This window comes from Coregonus clupeaformis, chromosome 31, assembly GCF_020615455.1.
Source record: "Coregonus clupeaformis isolate EN_2021a chromosome 31, ASM2061545v1, whole genome shotgun sequence".
In the NCBI taxonomy this organism is placed as follows: Eukaryota; Metazoa; Chordata; class Actinopteri; order Salmoniformes; family Salmonidae; genus Coregonus; species Coregonus clupeaformis.
Genome location: NC_059222.1, coordinates 14,114,906 through 14,130,575, shown reverse-complemented (window position 1 = coordinate 14,130,575; position 15,670 = coordinate 14,114,906). Strand labels below are relative to the sequence as shown.

Here is a 15,670-nt window from a genome sequence, read left to right as displayed (position 1 = left end):
TCATCGACGGGGCTGTAGTGGAACAGGTTGAGAGCTTCAAGTTCCTTGGTGTCCACATCACCAACGAACTATCATGGTCCAAACACACCAAGACAGTCGTGAAGAGGGCACGACAAAGCCTATTCCCCTCAGGAGACTAAAAAGATTTGGCATGGGTCCTCAGATCCTCAAAAAAATTCTACAGCTGCACCATCGAGAGCATCCTGACTGGTTGCATCACCGCCTGGTATGGCAACTGCTTGGCCTCTGACCGCAAGGCACTACAGAGGGTAGTGCGTACGGCCCAGTACATCACTGGGGCAAAGCTCCCTGCCATCCAGGACCTCTATACCAGGCGGTGTCAGAGGAAGGCCCTCAAAATTGTCAAAGACTCCAGCCACCCTAGTCATAGACTGTTCTCTCTGCTACCGCACGGCAAGCGGTACCGGAGTGCCAAGTCTAGGTCCAAAAGACTTCTCAACAGCTTCTACCCCCAAGCCATAAGACTCCTGAACAGCTAATCATGGCTACCCGGACTATTTGCACTGCCCCCCACCCCATCCTTTTTACGCTGCTGCTACTCTGTTAAGTAAGTATTTATGCATAGTCACTTTAACTCTACCCACATGTACATATTACCTCAACTACCTCAACTAGCCGGTGCCCCCGCACATTGACACTGCAACGGTACCCCCCTGTATATATAGCCTCCCTACTGTCACTTTTATTTTACTGTATATATAGCCTCCCTACTGTCACTTTATTTTACTTCTGCTCTTTTTTTCTCAACACTTTTTTTGTTGTTTTATTCTTACTTTTTTTGTTTAAAATAAATGCACTGTTGGTTAAGGGCTGTAAGTAAGCATTTCACTGTAATGTCTGCACCTGTTGTATTCGGCGCATGTGACCAATAAAATTTGATTTGATTTGATTTGAGACTCGAAATTGAGCTCAGGTGCATCCTGTTTCCATTGATCATCCTTGATGTTTCTACAACTTGATTGGAGTCCACCTGTGGTAAATTCAATTGATTGGACATGATTTGAAAAGGCACACACCTGTCTATATAAGGTCCCACAGTTGACAGCGCATGTCAGAGCAAAAACCAAGCCATGAGGTCGAAGGAATTGTCTGTAGATCTCCGAGACAGGATTGTGTCAAGGCACATATCTGAGGAAGGGTACCAAAACATTTCTGCAGCATTGAAGGTCCCCAAGAACACAGTAGCCTCCCATTTTAGAAGGATGAAGACGTTTGGAACCACCAAGACTCTTCCTAGAGCTGGCCACCCGGCCAAACTGAGCAATCGGGGGAGAAGGGCCTTTGTCAGGGAGGTGACCAAGAACCCGATGGTCACTGACAGAGCTCTAGAGTTTCTCTGTGGAGATGTGAGAACCATCCAGAAGGACAACCATCTCTGTAGCACTCCAGAAATCAGGCCTTTATGGTAGAGTGGCCAGACGGAAGCCACTCCTCAATAAAAGGCACATGACAGCCCACTTTGAGTTTGCCAAAAGCCACCTAAAGGCTTTCAGACCATGAGAAACATGGTTTTCTGGTCTGATGAAACCAATATTGAACTCTTTGGCCTGGATGCCAAGCGTCACATCTGAAGGAAACCTGGCACAATCTCTACGGTGAAGCATGGTAGTGGCAGTGTCATGCTGTGGGGATGTTTTTTAGTGGCAGGGACTGGGAGACTAGTTAGGATCGAGGGAAAGATGAACGGAGCAAAGTACAGAGAGATCCTTGATGAAAACCTGCTCAGGACCTCAGACTGGGGCCAAGGTTTACTTTCTAACAGGACAACGACCCTAAGCACACAGCCAAGACAAAGCAGGAGTGGCTTAGGGACAAGTCTCTGAATGTCCTTGAGTTGGCCAGCCAGAGCCCGGACTTGAACCCAATCTAACATCTCTGGAGAGACCTGAAAATAGCTGTGCAGCAACGCTCCCCGTCCAACCTGACAGAGCTTGAGAGGATCTGCTGAGAAGAATGGGAGAAACTCCCCAAATATAGGTGTGCCAAGCTTGTAGCGTCATACCCATGAAGACTTGATGCTGTAATCGCTGTTAAAGGTGCTTCAACAAAGTACTGAGTAAAGGGTCTGAATACTTATGTAAATGTAATTTTTCCGTTTTTTTATTTTTTATAAATTAGATTTTTTAAATATAAAAACCAGTTTTTGCGTCGTCATTATGGGTTATTGTGTGTAGATTGAGGGGGGGGGGGGACAATTTAATCAATTTTAGAATAAGGCTGTAACGTAACAAAATGTGGAAAAAGTCAAGGGGTCTGAATACTTTCCGAAGGCACTGTATTTTAGATGTGGTTGTAGTGTAGTATTAGGCTGAGATTCAAGGCATATAGCGCAGCATGGTGGACAGACGACAGAGTTTTCCATTGGCAGGCTTCACATGATAACTCTGGCATTTTTTATGCAGTTAGAACTCGACACAGTCAGCCATTTCCCTGAAGGTAGTCGTCTACACCTCAGATGTGCTGCATGTTAATGGATCTGACCTGTGACCTCCTCAGCCCTTTACAGTGACCTACCACTGTCTACATCTGATCATAGGAAACACTCTCCATATCAATCAAGGGGTTTCATGCACTATGGTAGTTGTCCTAGCTATACTGTAGCTAGTACCGTATCCACAGTATCTACAGTACTGGGCTGGGAATTGCCAGAGACCTCACGATACGATATTATCACAAAACGTTGGTGCCGAAACGATATGTATTGCGATTCGATACTGTGATTTTATTGCGAATCGATGTTTCAAACATATTGCTCACCATATTTCTGCTGGAGAGGGACAAGAGAGAGCCATGAGAAAACGAGTTTTGATCCGTCATGGAAATAAGTGCTGAAAACAAATTTGGCTCCCTATTTAAAACGAAGATGGAGAACAAGCTATGAAATAAAAATATTAGCCTTTTGGTACAGCAAACTAGCACAAAAATTATATTGTGATATTGTCAAAATGATACGATACAGTGCCTTCAGAAAGTATTCACACCCCTTGACTTTTTACACATTTTGGTGTGTTACAGCCTGATATTTTGTCACTGGCCTACACACAATACCCCATAATATCAAATTGGAATTATGTTTTTAGAAATGTTTACTAATTAATTAAAAATGAAAAGCTGAAATGTCTTGAGTCAATAAGTATACAATCCCCTAAGTTGCATGGAATCACTCTGTGTGTAATAATAGTGTTGAACTTAATTTTTGAATGACTACCTCATCTCTGTACCCCACACATACTGGACAATGATCTTTAAGGTCCGTCAGTCGAGCATTGAATTTCAAACACCGATTCAACCACAAATACCAGGGAGGTTTTCCAATGCCTCGGAAAGAACGGCACCTATTGGTAGATGGGTAAAAAAAGAAGAAAAAAAAGAAGACATTGAATATCCCTTTGAGCATGGTGAAGTTATTAATTACACTTTGGATGGTGTATCAATACACCCAGTCACTACAAAGATACAGGCGGAGAGGAAGGAAACCGGTACAGAATAAAAATATTCAGAAACATGTATCCTGTTTGCAATAAGGCACTAAAGTAAAACGTTATGTCCTGAATACAAAGTTTTTTGTTTGGGGCCAATCCAACACAACACATCACTGAGTATCACTATTCATATTTTCAAACATGGTGGTGGCTGCATCATGTTACGGGTATGCTTGTCATCGGCAAGGACAAGGGAGTTTTTTTGGATAATAATTAATGGAATAGAACTAAGCACAGCCAAAATCCTAGAGGAAAACCTGGTTCAGTCTGCTTTCCATCACACGGGGAGACAAATTCACCTTTCAGCAGGACAATAACTTAAAACACAAGGACAAATATACACTGGAGTTGCTGACCAAGACGAGATTTAATGTTCCTGAGGGTCTAGTTACAGTTTTGACTTAAATCGGCTTGAAAATCTATGGCAAGACTTGAAAATGGATCTCTAGCAATGATCAACAACCAACTTGACAGAGCCTGAATACGTTTTGAGACTTACCCAGAAAGCCTCACAGCTGTAATCGCTGCCAAGGTTGATTCTAACACTCAGGGGTGTGAATACTTATACATGAGATTTCTGTATTTCATTTTCAATAAATTTGCTAACAGTTCTAAAAACATGTTTTCACTTTGTCATTATGGGGTATTGTGTGTAGATGGGTAAAAAAACAACAACGTTTAATCCATTTTGAATTCGGGCTGTAACACAACAAAATGTGGAATAAGTCAAGGGGTATGAATACTTTCTGAAGGCACTGTATATCGTCAAAAATATTGTGCACACACACTCAGGAACATTATCTGGTTTCATCTGAATATTCTCTTTAACCACATATCTCTGTCTCAACCTAACAGGATGTTTAATGTTATTGTCCTGACTGGTGTATCAGACACCAGCAGTTCTAATGACTGTGGTGATTAAAGAGGAGTGATGGTTTTAAATGAGTTGTTTTTACAGCAGATGTCACTGAGTGTAGTCTAGCCGTGGGTGATTTAGAGAGCAGAGAGAGAACGCTACATCTAATCACACAGTCAGGTATGATGAGGCCATTAAAGGAGAGTGAAGTTTTCTGGGGGAGAACATAATTCAACTTTAAAAAGGTCTGTTCACTGAATTGGCCTTATCAGCCTGGAAGGCTATACAGTGATGCAGCGGTGGTCTCGCCAGTCAGCTTTAATACAGCCTCTTAACAAGTTAACTCTCCGACTGAGGTTATGTCTGCACTGTTGTTTGAATGTTTAGCTAGCATGATTTTAATGAATGATTGATAGGTGAGATCAGTCAGCTCGGGTGAAACACTAACAGACTTCAGTCAAGCTATTATCAGTCATCTCACAAATCAAATGCCCCACCCAAATATCCAACCAAAGAAACATCCCACATCAAACTGAAATGACCTCAAATATACCACAAGAGATACAAGATTTCATCACATTAACTTACTAACTGATCACATCTGAATATCACATCCTAATGGTAGCATTTTATCATCAGTTGTCAACCTCTAGTCGTCACAGAGTCCGTTCCACTCAGACTAAACCTAATAATTTATTTAGGCTACACACCAGCCGAGCCGTGCTGTCTGGGTTAGACTGTGCATGCTAAATAAGGTGGGGGTTTAGGAATATGAACGGTTAGAAAAGACTGGATTACATGTAGACAGATGTCAGTGATCTGCAATGAAAATGGAAAATAAAGTACAGTATATCTTGTCTTATTTTGGAAGTTAAGTATTTGAAAATGAGAGGATTAGAAGAATATTCATAGTTAGAAAAGATGAATGGGGTATACATGTGCACAGGGAATTTATTTGAGAATAAAATCACTAGTTCTCTACGCCGTTAACTGTATACCAAGATAAACCATTGTGGTTATAACATTGGGAAGGTTTCACTAGCACTGGCCTTGGTCTGTGCTGGTATGTGCTTCTTGCTAGGGCATTTACATTTTCTGCTACTGTTATTGACTGTTAGAAGGTACAGCACTCAGTCACAGTCCCTCTAGGAATGCATCTCAAATGGCACCCTAATTCCTACATAGTGTGCTACTTATGACCAGGGCCCATAGGGAATAGGCTACTCTTTGGGAAAAAGACTAGATGTTTGATAACATGAAAAACGGTACAATGATGATACAGTGAAAAGGACAGCATACTTTACTCGAAAACCAAATGCTTTCCTAGAAAACCAAATCCACAGAGGAGTCCCAAACCCTGACGTCACTACTTTCTTCAGAAGTATCTTCTTAAATTGTGCCATGTAATATAAGTGGTGTTTAGGTGCTCTGTACCAGAATGTACCTGGAAGTAGAGGGAGGCCCCAGTGCCTAGAGGGTTTAGGAGAGGGAGGGTAGTTGAGAGCTTTTCATGTTCCTTTCCTTTGAATATGTTTTTGTATGGATACAGAGAGCTGTTTCAGTTCTCTCTCTCTCTCATTCTTGCTCTCTCTTTGCATCTCTCTCCCTCTGTCCCCCTCACTCTATCTTCGCTGTCTTTCACTCTCTCCTCGCTGTTTCTCTCTCTCTCGCTCTCGCTCTCGCTCTCGCTCTCGCTCTCGCTCTCGCTCTCGCTCTCGCTCTCGCTCTCGCTCTCGCTCTCGCTCTCGCTCTCTCTCTCTCTCTGTGTCTCTCTCTCTTCATCTCTCTCTCCTCAGAGCCTGTCTATGAGGCTGTATGCTGCTGAGTCATCTTGGGTTGAACAGAGAACATCTGCGCTCTCACTCATTCTACTGTGTACCCAGGGCTCAGCTCAGTGTACAGAGAGGGAGATGAGGGAGAGGAAGACAAGGTTGAGGGAGTGGGAGAGAGGGATGGAAAGATAGATTAGGGCTGGAGAGAGAGACGGGATAGGGATGGAGAAAGACACGTTGGGAGAGGGATGGAGAGACGAGGGGGGAGAGCTGGATAGATGAGGGGTAGAGAGGAATGGAGAGAGCTGTGGGAGCATATGGATGGAGAGAGAGAGTTGTATCTTATCACCAGATATTCTGTATAATGCTGATCTACTGTCCTCCACCTGCTACTGCAGTATCTCCTCAGTGTGAGCTCTCCGCCTACCTACTATACACTCTCCCAATCCTAACCCTGGCCCCTGGTCTCCAAGTCCAACGGAACCTGCCACATCATCACCAGCCATTCAGGTAGCTAGACTCCTGTAGCTTCAGTCTCTTTCTCACACAGATATACATACAGACAGACAGCTGACTTAAGGAAAGGAATCACTTGGCAGTGCAGTGTACAGAGCACCATTTCTGTATTCACAGAAGCCTTTTTTCTTTTTTCTGTCTTTTATCCCCTTTAGATTTCTGTGTGGTAGCTGTGGCGATCTGTTGCTGCTGTAGCCATGTTTAGGAACAGCTTGAAGATGCTGCTGACAGGCGGCAAGGCCAACCGCAAGAACCGCAACAGTGGTGAGTCTGACCCCTGACCTTTAACCTCTGACCCCTAACGTCTGATCTCTGCAAACAATGATTCACAACACCCCTATCAAAAGAACAGTGGCTGTTTATGGAAGGTCATTGGGGTCGTTCCGCGTCAGCGCTAAAAGCCTTCCATTGGTGTTCAGTAAGTAGTGCTCAAAATAGTCACCTGATATCAGACTCATCTATAGGTACACCTTGTTGAAAACAATGAGGCCTCATAGACACCCATTGAGATTACAGATTGAATCCGTTTTGTAGAGTTGATTCTTGGCTGATGACACTTCACATTCAACACAAGCCATATTATCCTAAACCCTCATGCTTAACAGCCACACAGTGCTCTTTGTTCCTATAGTACACTTTAGCTCACTCTATGCACTCATTTATGTCACTCAACTCTTAATGCTCTCATTCAGAAGGAGAGAAAGCTTTGATGTGGCTGTTCAGCCAAAGCCAAGAGCAACACTTTCTGAAAGCTTCAGCTGCATAGATGGGAGATGTGCAGTAGCTGTTATTTGAATGTAATACGTTTGGGGTTTATATCCAGGCAGTGTAACAGCCGCCCTCAACAGTTCCCCTAGGCATGCAGGGCTACGTCCCAAATGGTATCCTATTCCCCGTTTAGTGCACTACCCATAGCACGCTGGTCAAAAGTAATGCACTTGAATAGGATGCCATTTGGGATGCAGCCAGGGTCTTTATTACAGAGGAGAAATGTGCCGGCTAAGGGCTTTCGCTCGGCCCACCACTCTATGATTTTCTGCGGATAAATGAATCTTGTCATGCCCTGCATGTGAATTACAGCTGAAATGTTGAACAGAAAGGCTGGGAAATCTTGTATGTCACACACCCCCTATTGACTACATCATGTGACTAACTTAAAGCTTTGGAACGTTCCAGCACCTTTTGCTGCTTTAAGTTGGCGCAGTGGTCTAAGGCGCCGCATCGCAGTGCTAACTGTGCCACTAGAGATCCTGGTTCGAATCCAGGCTCTGTCGCAGCCGGCCGCGACCGGGAGACTCATGGGCGGCGCACAATTGGCCCAGCGTCGTCCAGGGTAGGGGAGGGAATGGCCGGCAGGGATGTAGCTCAGTTGATAGAGCATGGCGTTTGCAACGCCAGGGTTGTGGGTTCGATTCCCACGGGGGGCCAGTTAAAAAAAAAAAAAAAAAAAAAAAAAAGGTATTCACTAACTGTAAGTCGCTCTGGATAAGAGCGTCTGCTAAATGACTAAAATGTAAATGTATAATGAATCACACCAAATAGCCCAAACATTGTTATCAGACAGATGCATTTTTACTGTGTGTATATGAGGATGTGTTAAGGGCTATCTCGCTTCACTTCACTGATTTAATCCTACTTTGTGGTTATAACGTTACACACCCAATAATAAGGTTTGAGTGGTGTGCATGTAAACTTTTGTTTACACCAATCAACAAGTACATTTTATATTATATGGAGAGTATGGAGTGCCTCAGACAGTGACAGTCCCAAATGGCACCCTATTCCCTATATTCTCTATGAGCTTTGTTCAAAGGTAGTGCACTATAATGGGAATAGGGTGTCATTTAGGATGTAGATGGAGTCTCCAGCACTGCAGTATGGAGCGCCTCATACAGTGTGTTGTGAAGCTGGGAGTCACCGTTATGTAACCCTCTCCTGTAGTCTCCAGGGGATGTGATGTGAGTGTTATGTCCTCCATAGTGGGCTTTGATTCATCCCCTCCTCACCTCTAGTCTCCTGGGAATGTGATATGAGTCAGTTATACTGGGACTCTCTCTCTACCCCTCTCTCTCTCTCTCTCTCTCTCTCTCTCTCTCTCTCTCTCTCTCTCTCTCTCTCTCTCTCTCTCTCTCTCTCTCTCTCTCTCTCTCTCTCTCTCTCTCTCTCTTTCTCTCTCTCTCCTCTCTCTCTCTCTCTCTCTCTCTCTCTCTCTCGCTCTCTCTCTCTCTCTCTCTCTCTCTCTCTCTCTCTCTCTCTCTCTCTCTCTCTCTCTCTCTCTCTCTCTCTGCTTAAAGAGATGACTATGTCCTTCAACTGCATCTCAGTCAGATAGCATGTCAGATGGTGTTTGTTTGTGTGGCAACTTCTTTGTGTGTGGGTGCGCGTGTGAGTGACAAAGAGCTGGGAGACCGTAAACATAGGATACTACAGTGTCTTTATCTGCTGCTCTCACTTCACTGGGAGTCCCCTCACTGCCTGACACACGCACACGCACACACATGCACACAGAAGAGAAGAGAGTCGACTAGGTGAAAAATCTGTCGATGTGCCCTTAAGCAACGCACTTAACCCTAATTGCTCATGTAAGTCGCTCTGCTAAATGACTAAAATGTAAAATGTAGATGTAAGTCCTGCTGCTCTCCCTGCCTCCCAAGGACAACCCAAGGACTGTCATACCAGACTACAACAGACAGGGGGTGCTGTAAACCTCTATTCTATGTGGTGACAACACAACTCCTGCTCTGAGAGAATGTAGTGTTCTTGCTTTTCAAATATGGCTGAAATATTTCCACTCATCCTTGAGACCAGCATATGTTTTTAAGGTGCATCTTTACATTCCATTGCAGTGATGTGATATGAATCCAATTACATACCAAGCTACACACGCACACACGCACACGCCAGTAGAACCAATCAGCTGTGTGTGCCTGGCTTGAGATAGCACGTCATAATAACCCTATTCTTTATGCCAGTCATGTTAACTGCACTGCTGCTGCCTGTAATCCCTTTGCAATTAGCCAATTTCACTCAGCACTGCTCTCCAACCACAGTCATTCTGCTGTGTGTGTGTCTGTCTGTGTGTGCCAGTTGAGCTCTTTCCATAATGAGGGAAAACAACACAGTTAGTCTGCCTGTCAAATACAGACAATACACTGTGCAAACCTTATGCTTCTCACTCACTCACTCAGTCAGTCAGTCAGTCAATAATGTGAGTGTTATTTTATCAAATCACATAGACAAACTACACTTGATTGTAATTGAAATATCAACAAGTCTATGAAATATCATATACTGTAGGCTATTCTCTGTGTTATTACGGAGTAGACTGCTGTTGAGGACTTGTCAATAACCGTTGTCATCATGTCTATCAGTACAGCATCAGTATTGCAGCTGACAGATTTCCTGCTCTTCTATCTACACAATACACAATATTGTCTACTTCACTGAACACAAGTAGTCTCATTAGATCTCAGTAAAAGGCAAGTGTTACTAGCATCACTTGATGCAGTGTCATCTTCAGACATCAGATAGCCTTTGAATAACCTCAAGTCTTTGTTCAGATGATGATCTGGATATGGAGAGGCGTCTGACTAGGACACTGCCATACGATTAGCAAAAGATCAGAGTTTAAGAGATGGAGAGAGGGAGCCCAGGTTGAGATGGTGAGAGGTGTCGAGGGAGAGATGGAAAGGGACTGAGGGAGAGCGACTGAGAGGATTGGATAGATATCACAGCATTATGGTAATAGCTTCATCTTGCCCTACGATTGGCTGGCTGGAAATGTTGCCTTAATACTTCTGTCTCTCCAATACTCTCAGATCTACAGGAGGGGCTAGGGAATAGGGGTTATGCCTATAGGGACTAAGGGTAGGTCAATTTGGAATTCAGAACGAGATGCACAGTGACAACTCTGCAGCTTTGAGACCAAAATGGGGTTCAGTTCTAGAATACAGCAGATGGATGGATAGAAGCCTTTTGCTCTGTCTATGTTGTATTATTGATGTTCAGAGACCCTTTGGTGGAGGCCCTTAATGAACACTCAGACATACCTTAAGTCTGTGGGCGGGCCACTTGAATTAATTCAAAATGGCCTCTTTGGAATTGGAACTGATCAAAGCAGCCACCCACGAGACGGGGGGGAGGCGGGCCGCCAGGTGGACAGACAGACAGTGAGACAGACAGGTGGACATACAGTGATGGAATGTTCTGGAGTCATTCAGACCAGACGGAACCAGAAGGGCAGCAGGTGCCTGCCAGGAATCACATTTCCTCCCTAATTGTGGGGTTCTAATTGACTTTTGATGTTCTACAGCCGTGGAGGGTGAACTTAATTAGAAATCAGCAGCTCTGCAAACAGCCATCGAACTCTAATAGGCTCAGGGAGTGATGAAGGTAGGATACATTTATATTGTTACTCTGAATACCCTTACATTTACTGGCTGGTTTTCCCCCTCTACTGACTCTAAATGTACCATGATACTGTAACTCTTCCACCATCAGGTTGACAATGTGAAGATATAGATATATTGACGCATTCATTTACATTGTTCATACTGCTCATATTTACTAATTCACAGACATACGGTATACCTACATAATCAAAGGCCATGCCAAATTAATTGGCAAATTATAACCAAATAGTAAATAATGAGCAGGCTTCTATAGTAAGGGTGACTGGGTTATGTGCTAACAGAATTATGTAGTACAGGGATGCAGAAGGAGCTTCAGCAACAGCACAATGGGAGAGTTGGTATTGGCTTCTCTCCACCAGGCAACAGATTGGCTGCTCCTGATTGGCTCATCCTGCCCCACACAGTGTGTGTCCCAAATGGCACCCTATTCCCTATATAGTAGACTACTTTTGACCAGAGCTCTATGGGCCCTGGTCAAAAGTAGTGCACAAGGGAATAGGGTGCCATTTGGGACGTAGCCACAGTAACGTCCCCTTCCTTCCTGTATTAACGAAGTCATTAAAAATGAATGGTGGAATTAGAGTGGAGTCACCACAGAGACCTGGTGATGTTGGATACAGTGAGAGGATACAAGAGGATCAGCCACACAACACATAGGGCTATCAGGTTTATCCTTAAAACCCCATTAAATCCTCTGTGTTTTCTAGAGTAGCTTTGAAAGATGTTTTATCCTCTAATGAAGGATAATATATTATCCAGGTCTCACTTGAAAAGAGACCTGGTTCTCAATGTGACTTCCCTGGGTAAATAAAGGTTAAATAAAATGAAGAAGTTCTCTGTGCAGCATAAAGACAATAAGACAGTAATAAGACAGACATTGATTGAATCATACAGGGTGCTGCTGTGTGCTGCTCTGAACGCAGCGTTGGTGTAAAGTCCAGAAACAGCCCTATGACACTAGGAGCATTGTGTTCCACTCCCTAGCTGATCCTATGATTTTGGTTTGACAAGACCCAGCAGCATTAGATCATCAGTCTATCAGACACTGGCCTCTCCATGAACAGTTATATTATTGTTAGTAAGCAGATCTGGTATAGAAAATATTCAGTGTCCAAATGGCAAACTATTCCCTTTATAGTGGACTGCTTTTGGCCAGGGCCATGGTCAAAAGTAGTACACTTTAAACAGAATAGGTTGTCATTTGGGACTGAGACATATCCTCCAGCAGGCTACAGTAGCTCTCCTATCATGTTTCTTATCTTGCAGTATGCATGAGTTACTTTAATCTAATGGCCATAAACATGTACATTAAACTGGTGTGTAAACAGCATCTGTACTCTGTAGCCAGTGAAGGAGAAACTATGCCTGTGTCTCAAATGGCACATAGGGTGCCATTTGGGATGAAGACAGTGTATGTAGCCAGTGAAGGGGAAACTAAATATGAGTCAATATGGTGCAGCACAGCTGTGGAAAGGGAAACACTGACATTTGTAACTAAGGACGACAGCAATGCCTTGTCTGTCTAATGTACTGGATCTTCTCCTAGGCTGGGCTAAAGCATGTTGTTAAGCTTTCTTTCAGTCCCAAATCATCCTATTCCCCATGTAGTGCACTACTTTTGAACAGGCCTAGTGCACTATCTAGGGAATAGGGGTGTGGAATGTTTAAATGAAGTTGGGATCCTTAATGTTAAGAAAAATCCCTAACCCACAAAATTTCACGTGGATTTTTATGATTTTTCTTCTTCTTTGTTTTAACAGAAAACCAAAACATTTGGTTTTTTAATGCCAGTTTAAAGGTTAAGAAAATGTGTCCATTTGTCACATCCCTAATAGGGTGCCATTTGGGGGACAACCTTTGTCTGTTGTTGACATTTCATCTGCATTCAGTAGTGTGAGGGGGCTGTATAGACAGAGGCAGTGAACCGCTACAGCCCTGTCTTACTGAAGCTAGTCTTGTTGTTGGTCCAGGATCCGCAGGGTTGTTCTGTTGTCATCAGATGAGAGAAGGAGATTAGCCATGTTTATAATGCCGTACGTCGTGGACCACTAGTTTTTGTACTTTAGTTTTTTTAAAGCTCTTCTCAGCATCACAATATTAACAACACAATTATTTATTATCTTCTAAAGCTAGAGTTCTAGTTCTGTTTAAGCACACCATCCACCATCAAAATACTATTGTGTGGGTGGCCCACAGGTGTAACCTAGCACTCCTGAAAGAGCAGTCAGTGACAGCAAGGTGGACTCCACCGCGTAACCTCCTCATTGGTTGCCGATGACCTCATCACTGGGCGCCCAAGGTGACAAAGCACAGGTGATACTGCAGCCCTACGATGGTAAAAAACAATCGACCCCGTCTCTCTCGGTGGAAACATGCGCCTAGTGATGCCCTCATCACTAGGCACCTGTAACCTCATCTGGCCTGATACCCGGGCAACCATGTCAACAAAGCGGCTGGAAACGGAATGTCCGCTGAAGATCAGAGATAATTCAGAGATGTCAGCAGAGAGGGTGGCGAGATATGACCTCACTGTCATTGTCAGCACTCTCTCCTATCTACTTTCTTGAGTGTTGAAGGCTCTTTTCTCTCTCTCCTTTCTGTCTCTCCTCTCTGTCTCTCTCTCTGTCTCGGTCTCTCTCGGTCTCGGTCATAGGGGCTTTATTGACATGGGAAACATATGTTTACATTGCTAAAGCAAGTGAAATAAACAAAAGTAAGAAGAAACTAATTTAACAACATCAACAAAAAACTATTAGAAATTAACAGTAAACATTGCACTCAAAAGTAAAATATAGACATTTCAAGTGTTTTAGCAATGTGCAAATAGTTGTAGTATGAATAATGGGGGAAGATAAATAAACATAAGTATTGGTGGTATTTACAATGTTGTTTGTGCTCCACTGGTTGCCCTTTTCTCATGGCAATGGGCAGCAAATCTTGCTGTTGTGATTGCACATTGTGGTATTTCGCCTAACAGATATGGGAGTTTATCAATGTTGAATTTGTTTTCAAATTCTTTGTGGGTCTATGTGATCTGTGGGAAATACGTGTCTTTAATGAGGTCATTCATTTGGCAGGAGGTTAGGAAGTGCAGCTCTGTCACAGTGGTCATGTATTCTGCTATTGTGTACTCTCTGTTGGGTCTAATTGTGTTGCTGTCCTGGGGCTCTGTGGGGTCCGTTTGTTTGTGACCGGTGTCCCCGTACCAGCTGCCAGTGGGACCCCTTTCCAGGTTAATCTCTCTGTAGATATTTCTATATTTCATTTTCAATAAATTAGCAAAAATGTCTAAAATGGGGTATTGTGTGTAGATGGGTGAGAGAAAAAAATAGTTAATCCATTTTGAATTCAGGCTGTAACACAACCAAATGTGGAATAAACCAAGGGGTATGAGTACTTTCTGAAGGCACTGTACCTCTGTCGCCCTGGCCAGCCCACCATGTGCCTCCATTTAGTGACCTACTTTGAGTCAGCCACTGTTGTCTGGAATGTATCCACCCCTGTCCCCTCCAACCGCTCTTTGGCTCCCCTCCACCAAAACCGCTTCTGTTTGTCCCCAGCAGTCAAAATGGGTCTGTTGCTCCCCACCAGTCATAATGTTGCTCCCCACCAGTCATAATAGGTCTGTTGCTCCCCACCAGTCATAATGTTGCTCCCCTCTAGTCATAATGGGTCTGTTGCTCCCCACCAGTCATAATGTTGCTCCCCTCTAGTCATAATGGGTCTGTTGCTCCCCACCAGTCATAATGTTGCTCCCCTCTAGTCATAATGGGTCTGTTGCTCCCCACCAGTCATAATGTTGCTCCCCTCTAGTCATAATGGGTCTGTTGCTCCCCCACCAGTCATAATGTTGCTCCCCTCTAGTCATAATGGGTATGTTGCTCCCCACCAGTCATAATGTTGCTCCCCTCTAGTCATAATGGGTCTGTTGCTCCCCACCAGTCATAATGTTGCTCCCCTCTAGTCATAATGGGTATGTTGCTCCCCACCAGTCATAATGTTGCTCCCCTCTAGTCATAATGTTGCTCCCCACCAGTCATAATGTTGCTCCCCACCAGTCATAATGTTGCTTCCCACCAGTCATAATGTTGCTCCCCGCTAGTCATAATGTTGCTCCCCTCTAGTCATACATTTTTTTTTTTCTCCTTTATTTAACCAGGTAAGCCAGTTGAGAACAAGTTCTCATTTGCAACTGCGACCTGACCAAGATAAAGCAAAGCAGTGCGATAAAAACAACAACAACACAGAGTTACACATGGGATAAACAAAACATAAGGTCAAAAATGCAACAGAAAATATATATACAGTGTGTGTGAATGTAGTAAATTATGGAGGTAAGGCAATAAATACGCCATAGTGCAAAATAGTTACAATTTCGTATTAACACTGGAATGATAGATGTGCAAAAGATGATGTGCAAATAGAGATACTGGGGTGCAAATTAGCAAAATAAATAACAATATGGGGATGAGGTAGTTTGCTGGGCTAATTTCAGAATGGCTGTGTACAGGTGCAGTGATCGGTAAGCTGCTCTGACAACTGACGCTTAAAGTTAGTGAGGGAGATAAGAGTCTCCAGCTTCAGCAATTTTTGCAGATCATTCCAGTCATT

At 43.6% G+C, this 15,670-nt stretch overlaps 1 protein-coding gene across 1 annotated transcript in view; it reads left to right on the top strand.

The window, feature by feature from the left end:
- The window catches only part of tanc2b (tetratricopeptide repeat, ankyrin repeat and coiled-coil containing 2b), a 261,716-nt gene that overhangs the window by 63,253 nt on the left and 182,793 nt on the right, over positions 1 to 15,670 (top strand). The window contains exon 3 of the mRNA XM_045209787.1: positions 6,803 to 6,911. Within this exon, the coding sequence (XP_045065722.1) occupies positions 6,845 to 6,911 (67 nt within the window). The 5' untranslated portion in view covers positions 6,803 to 6,844. The remainder of the gene's footprint in view (positions 1 to 6,802; positions 6,912 to 15,670) is intronic.